Here is a 13,461-nt window from a genome sequence, read left to right as displayed (position 1 = left end):
TCGTGGAAGCCTACTTCACTTTCATCTCTTTACACTTAACTGCACCGCACATATACTCATCCTCCATGAACACGCCAACCCCTCCTCCAACCTCTTGCTCCTTAATTCAGCTGCCAGCTCTGTTTCCTTCTTCTTCTTATCATCTTGATCAGCATTCCATCACTCTCTCATCCCAACTCTCCCATATTTACACCTTACCACCTTCACAGCCATCCCATTTCTCTCTTCTAATATAAGCACTAGTCGCATTGCTCTCTCCCGCGATGCTGCACCCGTTCACGTTGAACAAACCCGAGTTAGGACCCTCTACTGCTAAGGTTCTTGGCAGCTGCCCTTTCTCCGCCTTGTTTAACTAGTTGTACCTGTATTAATCCCAGCGAAACGTGTTCTTCTCTCTTGTGCCGGCAGACATAGTTTATACAAATTACAGGCACATACAACTATATGGCCATTTTGCCGGGAATTTTCAATGGGCTACGACTATTCATCACGACACTGTGGGACTTGCAGGAGCTGAGGTTTTCGAACATCTTCGACGACGTGAGCTCTGTCGTCGTCACCATCATTGTGGCCGCCGCCGTGTCATGCTTCTTAGCAGCTCGGGGACTCTGATAGCAGATGTTCGGGATACGGTTTCATTTTTTTTCCGGTGTCCGTCTGCTAATAATCATTATTGTCTCTCTGTTGCCTGTTGATGGCCCATGGAAAAACGTGATTATTGAAGGTGCAGTGTCAGCAGAGTTGGAGTTAGGTACATTAAAAATTAGAGCGTATCATTCGGATTGTTTTCATTTAAATAATCTCAACGTGTTTCATGTTACTTATAATTATTTTCTGTACCAACGGACAAATTGGCATGGTATAGGTTTCTGCCATATCGACCATGTAGCAATTCGAATGAACCAGGAAGTAACGAATGAAGGTATCCAATTGGATTGAATTATTTCTCTAACTTAGAGCAGTATCAACAGTGACTTGATCGGAACTAAAACTTGAACAACTCAGACCAAAATGCTCAGAACCATCTCTCTCGAGACTCCTCAACTGGAGCAACCTCAAAGCTTTCGGTACGAGACAGATTTTCTATTCCAGATGATTGATTTTCACCTGGTACTTTCCACGAAAGAGGGAGGCCTCGACGAAGCCTTCCGAGTCAGTCGTGCCTGACAACGGTGCTGCACCCCATTCCTTCAGCAGTTTTCCACGACGTTCCCCGTGGGCAAGTTTTTGAAGTTGTTATCAGTCAGGCACATCCTGTAACATCCCTGAGGCTTCCACGCCGACCATATCACGATCCCATTGACCTTGGGATGAGAATGCGCCTCCCTCAGTAATTGCTCCAACATATCTGCCTGCTTGCAAAACAATCCATCCACAATCCTGTTCAGCATATAACAGTAACGGGGCCAGTCTTTTTAATTTAATTTTCTTTTCGTGTGTGGGTTGATCGGTAGGTTGTAATTACCTGGGCTGGTGAGCTGCCCCCGACGTCCACTTCCGTGAGCCAAATGGGCAGTCCTAGGGATCCAAGCGTGTCAATGGCTGATCTCATGTAAGCAAGGTCAAGGCTGGTGAAATGGCCCTCGAGCCCGATGGCTAGATTCTTATGGTCTCTGTTGTAGGCTTGAATATCATTAATCTTTTGGATGTACTTAGCAGGGGTAGACGCACTATCCCGGCTGTCTTCAATGGTGTTGTATTCATTCAAGAACAGAGATGTGCTCCCGTCAATAGCCTTAGCAGTCTCATAAACAGCTGCGGAAGCTGTCGGCCCGAGCTTGCTCTCAAATAATGAGAAGTGCAAATTCTCGTTCACAACGTCCCACCGATAACCCGGCCTTTGTAGCGGCGCATGATAGTTAACCCTCCTAGTAACAGCCTGAGAGAGTTGGTCGCTGGGAGTTTAGGGACCCAACCTGGCTGGTATCTTGGATCGTCCCACAGGACATTGTGTCCCCGGACAGAGATGGAATGCTGTTCGGTGAACTGAAGCATAGCATCTGCGACTGAATAGTTCTCTTTGCCCTGGGTGTACTCGGTGCTGTACCACTTCATCTCATTCTCGAATACCGTGACTCCAAACCTAGACGTGAACCAGTTTTGGTAGGCCGTATTTGTGAGGATGTTCTTGTTGATGGCACAACCGAATGGGAAGCTCCGCTTCTTTTGCTTGATGGTGATATTGGCGTTAGGGATCGGCTTGTTTTGCTTGTCTAGCACGCTGATTCTGACCCTCGTCTTCCTTGTCTGCACAATTCAATGGAGTATGGGAAGTCTACTCAAAATTTACTGGTACATACAACTTATAGAGGCCTAACTTGCAATATTGACAATTCCGTTAGTTTGGGATATTTTTCCGGGTTTTCGATTACCAAACACCCGTGAGAATTGGTTATCATACTTTTTCGATGCTTTGCAGTTGGTGGGACTTCCATTCTTCTTGTGTGAACGGCTGCAGGGAGATGCTATCGACCCAAATCGCAGCAGAAACATTTTCGGCCTGAAAGTTGTCAAGCAACTATTAGTAATTTAACCAAACCAAGGTGTTAACCCCAAAAACAAAATCCAAACGAAGGCTGCGGTAATATCGGCCATATCAAAGTTTCACTGAGAACCAAGCAAGCACAGAGAAGTACCTCGAAGTAAAGCTCCGCGGGCCCGATTCATCTGCTGTGAGGCCGCCCTTGATCATGGACCAGCACTTTGATTGGGCCATAACGGTACCAGCATGCTTGAAGCCAGTGCTCATCTTGAAAACAGCTCGTACTGGGATCTTTCCCTCACTAACCTGTATCCAAGCTGCAGAGAACCGGGAAAATCTTATCTCGACATTCAAATTTGTTAATAAGGTATCTACAATTCCAAGGACCCTTTGCCAGTATTAGCACCATAGTTATCAAAACAAATTGAATATCCGCGACTCAAGGCATGGGTAACAAGATATCAATAAGTCTAAAACTGTATAATTGGTTCAGCTCTTCGGTGAAACATTTTTGGTTCAATATGGTTTTTGTGGTTTATATCCATATTAGTTGTTCTACAAGAATCGCGTTTGCCATTTGACAAGTTCCTGATATTGTATGTTACCAATAGCAGATTGATGGAAGATGGAAACTATACCAGAGAAAGGTAAAGCTTATCCTTCTGCAGGTAGATCTTCTGTGACACGCTGTCATATGGTTGATTCCTTGTATGTGCTACAATGAACTCATTGCCCTCGATGCGTCTGTGCTCGAGCTTCGGGTTCCCAGACTTGGACCATCCCTTCAGGCCATTTGAACTCCGGGTTCTTTATTATTCCTCCATTATACTGAGGCTTGTGTGGGATAGGCAAGCACTGACACATCACATAATTAAATAATCATTTCTTGTCGCCAAAACAATCTATCAATGCTTCTTATCGGTGTTTTTCCAAGCAGACTTACCTCAGTAGTGGCCGTATAATCATAAGACAATGCTTCGGCTCCAAATCCTGCGGAAGAAAAAAAGTCGAGTTACTTTTGCCTTTCCATTACTTTAGTATCTTATTTTCGCATGCATAGCTTCGTATTTCTAGCACGAAGTATGGAATAATGTATTTTCCTATTGGCAGAGGAATTGCAGAGCCCCTGCTTGTAATCCGTCTTTCTTGGTTCGTTTGCTTAATAATAGGGAAATTCTAATATGACTATGTGTCATCGGGATACGCTTAGTACTTTAGTTCAAATATTTAGCATTTTAGTTAAAGTGTTTAGTACTTTTGCTATTTGTATGGATTATACTAAATAGTAAATACTTCAATCGTAATACTAACACGTAAATTGAAAATAGAAGTAAGAAATACTTGTACTAATCACGATTATTAAAAATACTAAATATTGGAAGTGAAGTACTAAACGTGTCACAGAATCATGTCAGCAAAACTCTAATTGCGTGACATGTCAATGATAATCTTCATCATTAGCAATTAATCACACACTCATACGAGTTGTATCTGCTGAAGCGACTTCATATCTCGGTTTTATACAGAAGAAGAAGAAGAAGAAGAAGAAGAAGAAGAAGAAGAAACCCATAATTCGAAACATCTTTTTTGTCTTTTTTTGTTCCGGATGCAATCCAGAGACAAAGCAAACCTGTGAGGAAGGCTGCAAAGACAAGCAGCACCACTGCATATGCAACCAAGTTTCTCTCTGCAAACCTCATCACGCAGAATCTCAATAAGAGGAAGGGGATGAAGAAGAAGGATGACCACTGAAAATTTGTGTGGGGTATATATATGAAGAAGAGATTTAAATCATGGCGTGGATTTATCAGACAGTCCATTTGAGGATCTTCACTTAGAATGGGATCATATATATATGGTCATGTTGTTATTAGTCCAGCTTTTTACGAATTAGAAGTTACCAAAAACTATTTTGAGAGCGATGCACATTATCATGTCTGCTAATAGTTACAGTAATATTCCATTGTCATGTCAGCAAGGAAAGAAAAAAGAAAATACATTGCAGCAATCTTTCATGGTGCAACGTGGACAGGGTATCCCACTTCTGCTATATTTGATGTGCAGATACAACTCATTACTATCTTCTTAATCTCGTACGAAATTTTTCTGGATATTTTAACCGCCTTTTCTAATGATCAGAAGATATTTGATTGACATTTCTTTTTAAGAAATAATTTGGAACAGAGCTAATACCAAAAGAATAAAAAAATAAAAGAAGAAGAAGAAGAACTAAGACTCTCCAGAAACAGCTATGGTAAATTAATTTATTGACTATGTTCCCTTTTAAAAATTTGGTAATTTTGCCACAGAGATGACCCTCAAAATGGGAAATTTGTCCCAATAAATTACAAAAGGGTTTTTCTTTCTTTTTTTAAAAAAAATTGGTGGAAGATAGTAATTATTGGAGAGAATTAAGGATAGGGATTGACATGATCTAGGGGATTATGGGGAATCTTTTATATTTATGGGATGTTAATTATAATGTAATATTATGTTTTAATATTGGTTGTAATCATGATCTATAAATAAGAATAATCTCCGCACAATTATGTGAGTGAGTTTTATATCAATTCTCTATATTCTTTAGTAATTACCTTCCTGTTCTTTTTTTTTTTTGGACTCAGCAGAGGTGGTAATTACTTGTTTTTTGTATTTGCAATATTATGTTCTGCAAAAAGGGATAACGAAACAAATAATTTGCTTCTTCTTCCTTATAAGAAGAATATTATTTCTGTTTTTGAGAAGTCAATATAAGATGCTTTAGGCTCAAGAAAATCTTTGTAAGTTTCAGCATCTAAAGTCCATGTGTAACTCTCTCTCTCTCTCTCTCTTCTTCTTTTTTTTTCCCTCTCGTGGGATCTGAGATCCTTAGTACCCTGCCCTCGTGCGCATGGATGCGAATGGTACGAGAACATCAAGATGCAAAGCCATAACGCGAAGCAAGGCACGTAGAATGTCGCATCGTGTGAGCAAGGAACAAACGGAATGCATAAACAGCACAGTGAACTAGACATATGTGAAAGCGAAGCCGGCCTAGACTGATCCTGGAAATCCAAGCGCAAGAGGGATAATTAAAAACTTAATCCTTGCACTGACCCTTCTTATCTTCATTTGCTCATGTGAAACTCCAAACGGTTACCCTTTTCTTCCTTTCATTCATCATCATCCCACAAGTGGTTTTGGACCTGATGACCAATTTGGTGAACCTGCAGATGTCTCCAATTACTCATTGATAATATATAGTGTCTGTCATAGACTCGATCATGGGCCGAGGGTCAATACAAGTTTTTGGATTAGAATCTAGGGGGCATTTGGATTCAGAGTTAAAGTAACTTTGATTTTGATTATGAAAAAGGACAATGAGATGTGATTATAAATTTGATTTTGGAAACGTGTGTTTTTATTATGTAGTGTGTTGAGTTAAAGTTAAAGTTAAAATTTTTGACTTGGAAAATGTGTGTTTTTGTTTTATAGTGTGTTGAGTTAAAGTTAAAGTTAAATTAAAATTAAGTGTTTGAGAATCCAAACAGGACTTAGGATTGCCCATGTCTCGATAAAGACGTCTAAGCCGTTACAGGGTGCTCAGATCTGACTCATCTGAAATGCTAAGTGATTGGATTTAGCACGGATATGATCACAACATGCCCAGCCATCCATAATTCCTCCTAGAAAATAAGTTATGGGCGACTCTTAGGCCCCGTTTGATTTGGAAATTTGATTTTACAATCATAATTTTGATTTTAACTCAATACACTATATAACAAAAAATACACGTTTCCCAAGTCAAATTTATAATCTCATCTCATTTGTCATTTTCCACAATCAAAATCAAAATCAAAATCAAACTTACTTTAACTCTAAAATCAAACGCACCATTAACATTTCATAGTCCGTTTTTCACAACTTAAAGTCATATTTAAAAAATTTTTGATTTCGATAAATCAGATTCTGTAATATTACATATGGATTGAGAAACGCGCGTAGCCCTGCACCGTACCAACTCCAATGAAATTATGCGCTACCAAGAATGGGGCAACTAAAGAGTATATAGAGAATGAATTCTCTTTTCTTGAAGCTTTTTTTCTTTCCAAGCACAATAAGTTTTTATTTGGGACATTTTAATTTAATAATCTCGCTCGAAACTGGAAGACAACTGATATGGACTGGCTCTAAAGACATTAACAAGGTCTAGAAAGTCAGCCCAACCGGCCGGCCCATGAGAAATCGGTGGCCGCCACCCCTCGGTCCCTCTCCGCCTATCGCTGCGTATCTCCACTGCCAGGCCACCACAAACCGCCACACCCACGGGCTCAGCTCTCACCAAAACTGAATTTGCGTTGGTCTAGATGGGACAAATTAAAAACTTATTAATCTCTTCTTTGTTTTTGAACTCTTGGGGCCTCAAAGGGTTGATCATTTTGGAGGGTTTAGGCTTAACCTTCTTGAAATTAATTTGCGATTTAATACGAGAATTCGAATATTACGTAACAAAAGGCGGCAAGGTTGCCGCTTAGGCTGCTCAACTTTTCTATCCGGCAAATTGTTAGGCTTTCGGGCTTTTCTATGGATGGGCCTGAATAATTCGGTATTATTGCAACTTACGCCGCCCTGAATTTTACTCGCCATCTCCTTATTCCCCCCGATGTTTTCATATATTTGAAATTTGTCCACTTCCTGGCTCCCCTGCCACAAGCTTGAGATGAGAGGCTGAGGTGCTCCGGGCAGCCATGAGAGTGAGGTGCGAGACAGGTGAGAAGGCGTCAATGGCGGCCTCGACAATCATATCAATGTCCCCGAATCCTCCTTTTCTGAACCAGAAACTGACGAGCAAGCTCGAGAGTAATGGCGGTTCCATCTCAGTACCAACCATGGACGACATCCTCGCCGCCTCGCGAGCTCAGAAACTCGACCTCCAGCTTAGTAAACTGGGACCCTTCTTCAGGATCACTGCTAGAGGCTCCGAGACCGGAAGGGAGCTAGGGAGGTTTGAGGGTATGATTAGGGTCTGGGCCGGAGGGAGGATCCTCCACTTGGACTCAATCAGGCTGAGGAGGGAGACGCTGGGGATGGAGAAGTCAATATTCGGGATTGGAGTGTTCATCGGAGCTGTCGCGATACGGTATGGGTTCGATTGTGGGTGCAGGAAGGCCGAGCTGCTCGCGATCAACGACTCGGATCTCTACCACTCCAAGGTAGCCCCTTTTTGAATCCGAGAACGGTGATTCCGGTTTTTTCAGTTGTTAATTGCTGCGAAATGTCGAAACTTGAACGTCTAAGAAACTGTTAAACAGTCGATATATGTTAGTTTGCGAGTAGTCTTATGAAATTTAGCACGGTTAATTAGTTGGCAATACGGTATCAGAGCGGAAGTTCGATCCTTTCCGGTTTACAGACATCGTCTACGTTGTTCTGTTCTCCATCGAAACATATAAAGCGTTTCCTTATAATAATCCGCCAGGAGATTTCATGGTAGAGTTCTCTTTTTCTTATGATGCTTTTAACTTACTCCCCAATTTACAAGGGGTCGAGTTTAAATTGTTAGTGACATCCGCGCGTATTTGTCTTTCCCAGCTGGTGAGGTTCTACACGAGACTCGGGTTCAAAGCCGTGCATGAGGTAACGGGTTCTACAATGGGAGACCTAGCCCACATGCTAGTCTGGGGAGGAGTTGGGACCCGAATGGATGCTGATATAGACGAGCTTCTGGTGAAATGGTGCTCCCGGTTCAAGCGCCGAGAATAATCCCGACTGTGGAGCAGCCTAGAGTGGCTCCTGAGAGTTCTTTTGTTAATGATAGCTGGAGAAGATGCTTAGGGAGGGAGAAACTCAAAATACATCCATCGAGTCGGGGCAAAAATGTGCTTCCCTAGTTGTTCTGATTCGAGTCAAGATCTATCTTTGCTCCACTGATCAGATCATTGGGTCGTACAAAATTTCCCGAAGGAAGCATAGTATATTCTTTCTGCATATTACTTCTGCTGTGATCATCCGTTTCTTTGGGCTACTGTAATGAACATGTTCTTGATCCAATTCGATCATCGGCGTAGAGGATTTAGATCCTTACTTCTCCTTCCATGTACTTGCTTAGTATGGTTATTTTCCCTCTTTTCCAGCATAGGGCAAATTGCACGAGCATTGTTCTTCGAGCGGGCAGGGAAGATGCGGAGGCTATGTCTCGAATTCAAGAGAGCTTCTGCTTGTGCCGATGAAAATCAAAGGAAGTGGGTAGGGATCAATTGTTTGACGAGCTCTAGGAAAATAAACACACATTTTTGAAAAGACCAAAAATCGAGAAAATAATAAGGATCCCTATATTGGTATGTTTTAAAAAAATTAAAAATTCACTTTCGTAAAAAAATGAAAAATCAAGAAAACATCGGTTGATAATATGTTTTAAAAAATTTAAAAATTTATTTTCTAAAGAAAAGCTCTAACATCCAAGAAAAATAACGATCGGTCTGCAGATCTATATATAATGTTTTTAAAAATTTTAAAACATAAAGATTGATATTCTATTTCAAGAAAGCTAAACAATCCAGTGTAAATTACGTTGGACGTTCAGAAAAATGTTACTGTTAATAAAAAAACAATCCATAAAATAATGAACAACCCTAAGATCTATATCTATATATTTAAAAAATTATTAAAATATTTGTTGCTTGAAAAACTACTAAAAAAATCGAGAAAATTTGATTGAGCAATCCTGAGACTTATTACAGCTCCACTTAATTAAAGATGCATATAGATAGATATAGATGTATAGATACAGATATGGATATGGACATTTATATAAGATTTTGCGGGGTTTATTATTAACTTGGAGTAAAGATTCTGTTTAGCTGTTACTCCCACAAAAGCCTATATAAGGCATGAAGTTCTTTCCTCTCCCTCTCCCTCTCCCTCTCCCTCCAAGGAATCTCCGAAGACTTACCGATCAACTCCTCACCAAAAGCCACTGTCCCTGCTGTGAACGGATTTCGCGACCTCTGAATCCGTTGTGAAGTGCTTGGATAGATCGCAAGCATGACTGCTGGGAAGATGCGTAAGTGACGGATTCCTCTGGGATTGATTGTCTTTGTGGGTTGGCTTTAGCTTGCGCTTTCTGACCTGCCTTTCATGTGTTCGAGAGAATTCACCATTGGGGCCTCCCGGGATTTGTCAGTTTGCTTCTTTGTGGCGGAAATGAATTTCCTTTACGGCTGATTCCGTGGATGTCTTTGTTGCAGGTGGAGAGGCTGATGATGGGGATAGTGCTGCGGCATTGCCGAGCATATCAATGCGAATAGATCACTATCTGGATGAGCTGTTAAAGAAAAAGTACTATCTTCCCCCCCTCCTCTAGGACTCTCAACTCTCAAGCATAAAATTTGAGCATTGGGAATGTCTGTGTCGTGTTTGATTAATCCTTGTTTGTGGGGGCGAGTGCAGGGTTTCGAAGAGAGTGGATGCTCTGACATCTATTATTCGGATCTTGTCCAGCAGGATGCAGACTGAGTTCGTAGAGAAAAAGTGAGTTGTCTTCTCCGTTTGGCTTAATTCTTCTATCACATCAGTCGAAGGCGATATCGTACTTGCTGTATTCGAGCGCTGGGAATTTTAAGAGCTTCTCATTCGTTTGTTGATGTTCATAACAATGAACCTATGATACTAGACGTATGTCCGTGCTACTCGCGGGCTTGATTAAACCTTAATTATTGAATAACAAATTACAATAATATAAAATAAATTAGTTTCTTGTTAAATTCTAAAATCGACTTACCAAGGTCAGCAAATTGTTGCATGATACGGATATTTTAATTAAGTTAATTTGAAATATAACTCAAAAGGAATAGCTAAAAGAAAATTTACAGAAGTAATTAGGTAAAACTAGAGGGGAGAGGTCGAGAGGGGAGAGAGTGGGGAGTGGATGAGTGAAAATATGTTGAAGGGGGTAGTCATTTTAGTAAAATTATTATTATAGCCTAAATCTAATGGTCGCTCTTAATTACATTTATTTTACTGAGGATATTTTTGGGAAGTGGAATTGAGACGGAAAGGCTTCTTCAGCCTTTACAGCGGTACAGATAATGTAGACAGTAGTATCTTGTCAGACAAGATATTGGTAAGATTAGGTTACACAGTTTTCTTCTTGCTATGAGTTTCTGAAGTGAATAACTTCTGTGTTCCTTCTTTTCTTGGTTTGAGCGGTTTGTTAGTGACTACAGTTTATTCACATTCCTGCTGTACTCAACTTGGTGACGTTAGGCAATTTTGTTCCCTCGTAGTTTTGCAACCTTATTGTATCGGTTCCTAATTTCGCTGAAGAAGGGCCCTGCCAGAGAGAGAGATCTCGCCTCTAATGCACTTGGTAAGTTTTCGATTTTTTTCTAGTCTCATACCCCACTGGAACTCATCTATTGTCCGAATCTAAAATTGCTCCTCTGTATATTTTGTAGGACTGCTGGCAATGACCATCCATTGCAGGGATAAGGCACATGAGCTCTACAATGAGTCAACACCCTTACTGTCCAAGGCTCTAAATTCCAATTCTAATACTTCAAAGGTATTTAAAACTTGTGCAATTAACTTCATATCATTATTTGATGTGGAATATTTTTAGTGATATGGAAAACTTTCTCCAGGAATTAGATGGTTTGGCCATCATCACATTTTTCTGTAATGAGAATTCAATGGAGGTGGAGAATATGATGCAGATAATATGGGACAACATCCATCAAGGCAGTGACTCAACTGTATGTATTTCTACTGCCATGACATGGACTGTTCTGTTTATTGAATTCAGTTGGCATCTTTTACAGTCAGTTCCAGTCAAAGTTATAGTGTATGACATATCTGGGTTCTTATAATGGTGTTGTAAGTGCATAATCTGTCTCCTCTGATCAAGTTTTGAAACTTTAACATTGTTTGATGTGGGAAAATAAGGAACTATCATTGAAATATTAAACAATTTCATTGACTTGTAAATATTTTATGGCTTCTTCCTCTCAGGCAACAGGAAATACTGACAGGAAGATGTGTCTGATATCTGCGTGGTCTTTTCTCCTGTCAACTCTTGATGGATGGAGACTCAGTTGCAGATGTTGGAAAGGGTGAGCGTGCATCCTTTCTCAACACACTAGTTGGGCTAAGATACCCTTTCCATATCACCAAGATCTTCAACTCTGCTTATAAGAAATATGATTGCGATGTGATATTAACAATGCAGTGCTAATTAATGCAGGGCGATTTCTTACTTCTCCAGATTGTTGGAGGATGAAGTGCTTCATGGTGTGGCTTTGGAGGCACTTTTTTTGATATATGAAAATGGGTCTCTACATAATTTTCTGGGGACCTTGTTAGATCCAAAGATGAAGCAGTTCAATATACAAACATTGCTGCCGAAAATAATTCATCAACGATGGAATTAAAGGAAGAGATAGACAAGCTGCTTAAAAACAACATCTCAGACTCGAAATCTGATGTTTCAAAATACTTTCAGGTAGCAGTTTCATTTCAAATGATAGTGCACTTAGTGGATTCTCAACAGACATTGAATCCTTTATTTCTTCGGATATCCAGGAAAAAAGTCAGAAGATTGGTAAACAGGAAGTAGTCCTGTCTACATATGCTCAAAGGGTGCAGGTATTTTAATCATGTCCTCTCAGCGTTTCCTTTTTCCCCCCCTGGCATTCAACTTTTCTATCGAGTTTGAAACTTGACTTGCTTCCTCTTGTATACCAACAGCTGAAATTCTTTAAGAAGTTTTTAGGAAGCGAAGGATTTGACTTGCACATGCGGGTTAGTTCTTTTATTTTTGGTGACATTTCCACTATTACTGCTCCAAGATTTCTTCTTTGCTGACTCGTCTGGGTTCGATTAGGAAAATGAGCTCGTCCGAGATGTATTTGAGTTTAGAATGAAAGTGGAGAGTGCTCCAAGATGTGAACTCTACGAAGCAGAAGAAGAAAAGGTAATTCTATATCTAACATTCAGCTTCACAACTATCGCAGATGCTTACGAATTACTCATTCCCTTCCCATGGGTCTAAGTATACCTGGTAATTTCATGATTTAACAGATCGCTAAACGTTATATTCCGCCTGCTGGATCCATAGCCTCGATCCCTGGAGTAGACTATGAAGATGATGGCATGCTAGTATATATCAGCCGTAGGGACAGAGGAATTCGTCAGGTACTAAAATTTTCAGTTCGACTAGATCTATGGTGTAATGAACACTTATTATATATAATAACTCTGTAGAGTATGGATCCTCGGATTGCATCATCCTTGCACCATTAGATCCAACACTACGAGAAGGTCATCGGAAATTTTCCTCTACTATGCTATATCTCATTAACCGTATCCGGTTTTCTTTTCGGTTGCAGAGGATCTACAAGTCCAAAAACGCACCTATAAGCAAAGCACGAACCCAACTGCGGAACAAAAAACGCACGCAGGCACAGGTAAGCCTATATAATACAGCTGAAAAACCTATGGAGGGAGAGAAACTACTTGAAAGAAAAAGAAAACAGAAGTTGATACGAGAGGAAAGTTGATAGGAGATGAAAGATCTTCTCAGATGACATCGATTTGCATCAGTCAGTAATGAAAACTAGCCTTGCTGGTGCAAAGCGGTTTTTGGTTCTCATGTTCGAATTTATGGAGAAACTCTCCACCGTTGCATTCTGTATTGTGCCTCGCCAAGAAAATTGATGAAATGATAACTTCCTTCTCACTGTGGAAGTTTTAATATATGACAATTTTTTTAAAAAAAAAAAACACGTTGGAAGTTTCAATATATGATATATATTTTTTGGTCTTTATCTGTTTTCGTTTTAAAATTTTGCAGGAAAGACATCTTGGGTACTTTATTTCCGAAGAGGAAGAATTCTGATATCCGGAAGACAACACCACCTAAGGACTCATTATTTTCTGTACTATTAGTTTTTGCACTAGAAAACAATTAATTTTTCCTGATTTATTCGTTTATTTATTAGGTA

The 13,461-nt window shown here is 40.2% G+C and overlaps 2 protein-coding genes and 1 pseudogene across 2 annotated transcripts; 2 read left to right on the top strand and 1 right to left on the bottom strand.

Annotated features, from left to right (window-relative positions):
- Window positions 1-1,083: 1,083 nt before the first annotated feature.
- LOC116189983 lies at window positions 1,084-4,182 on the bottom strand (annotated as a pseudogene).
- Window positions 4,183-7,152: 2,970 nt separating this feature from the next.
- Window positions 7,153-8,295, top strand: LOC116189977. Its single transcript, XM_031519646.1, has 2 exons — window positions 7,153-7,674; window positions 8,054-8,295. The coding sequence occupies exons 1-2, from the start codon at window positions 7,210-7,212 to the stop codon at window positions 8,222-8,224; spliced, it is 636 nt and encodes a 211-aa protein (XP_031375506.1). The 5' UTR covers window positions 7,153-7,209; the 3' UTR covers window positions 8,225-8,295.
- Window positions 8,296-9,297: 1,002 nt separating this feature from the next.
- LOC116189971 lies at window positions 9,298-11,961 on the top strand. Its single transcript, XM_031519637.1, has 8 exons — window positions 9,298-9,524; window positions 9,709-9,799; window positions 9,911-9,991; window positions 10,747-10,829; window positions 10,918-11,024; window positions 11,104-11,214; window positions 11,471-11,571; window positions 11,703-11,961. The coding sequence occupies exons 1-8, from the start codon at window positions 9,506-9,508 to the stop codon at window positions 11,887-11,889; spliced, it is 780 nt and encodes a 259-aa protein (XP_031375497.1). The 5' UTR covers window positions 9,298-9,505; the 3' UTR covers window positions 11,890-11,961.
- The last annotated feature ends 1,500 nt before the right edge of the window (window positions 11,962-13,461 follow it).

This window comes from Punica granatum, unplaced genomic scaffold (assembly GCF_007655135.1).
Source record: "Punica granatum isolate Tunisia-2019 unplaced genomic scaffold, ASM765513v2 Contig00055, whole genome shotgun sequence".
Taxonomy (NCBI): domain Eukaryota; kingdom Viridiplantae; phylum Streptophyta; class Magnoliopsida; order Myrtales; family Lythraceae; genus Punica; species Punica granatum.
The sequence above is the reverse complement of the archived record's forward strand: the minus strand, read 5'-3'. Positions and strand labels throughout refer to the sequence as shown.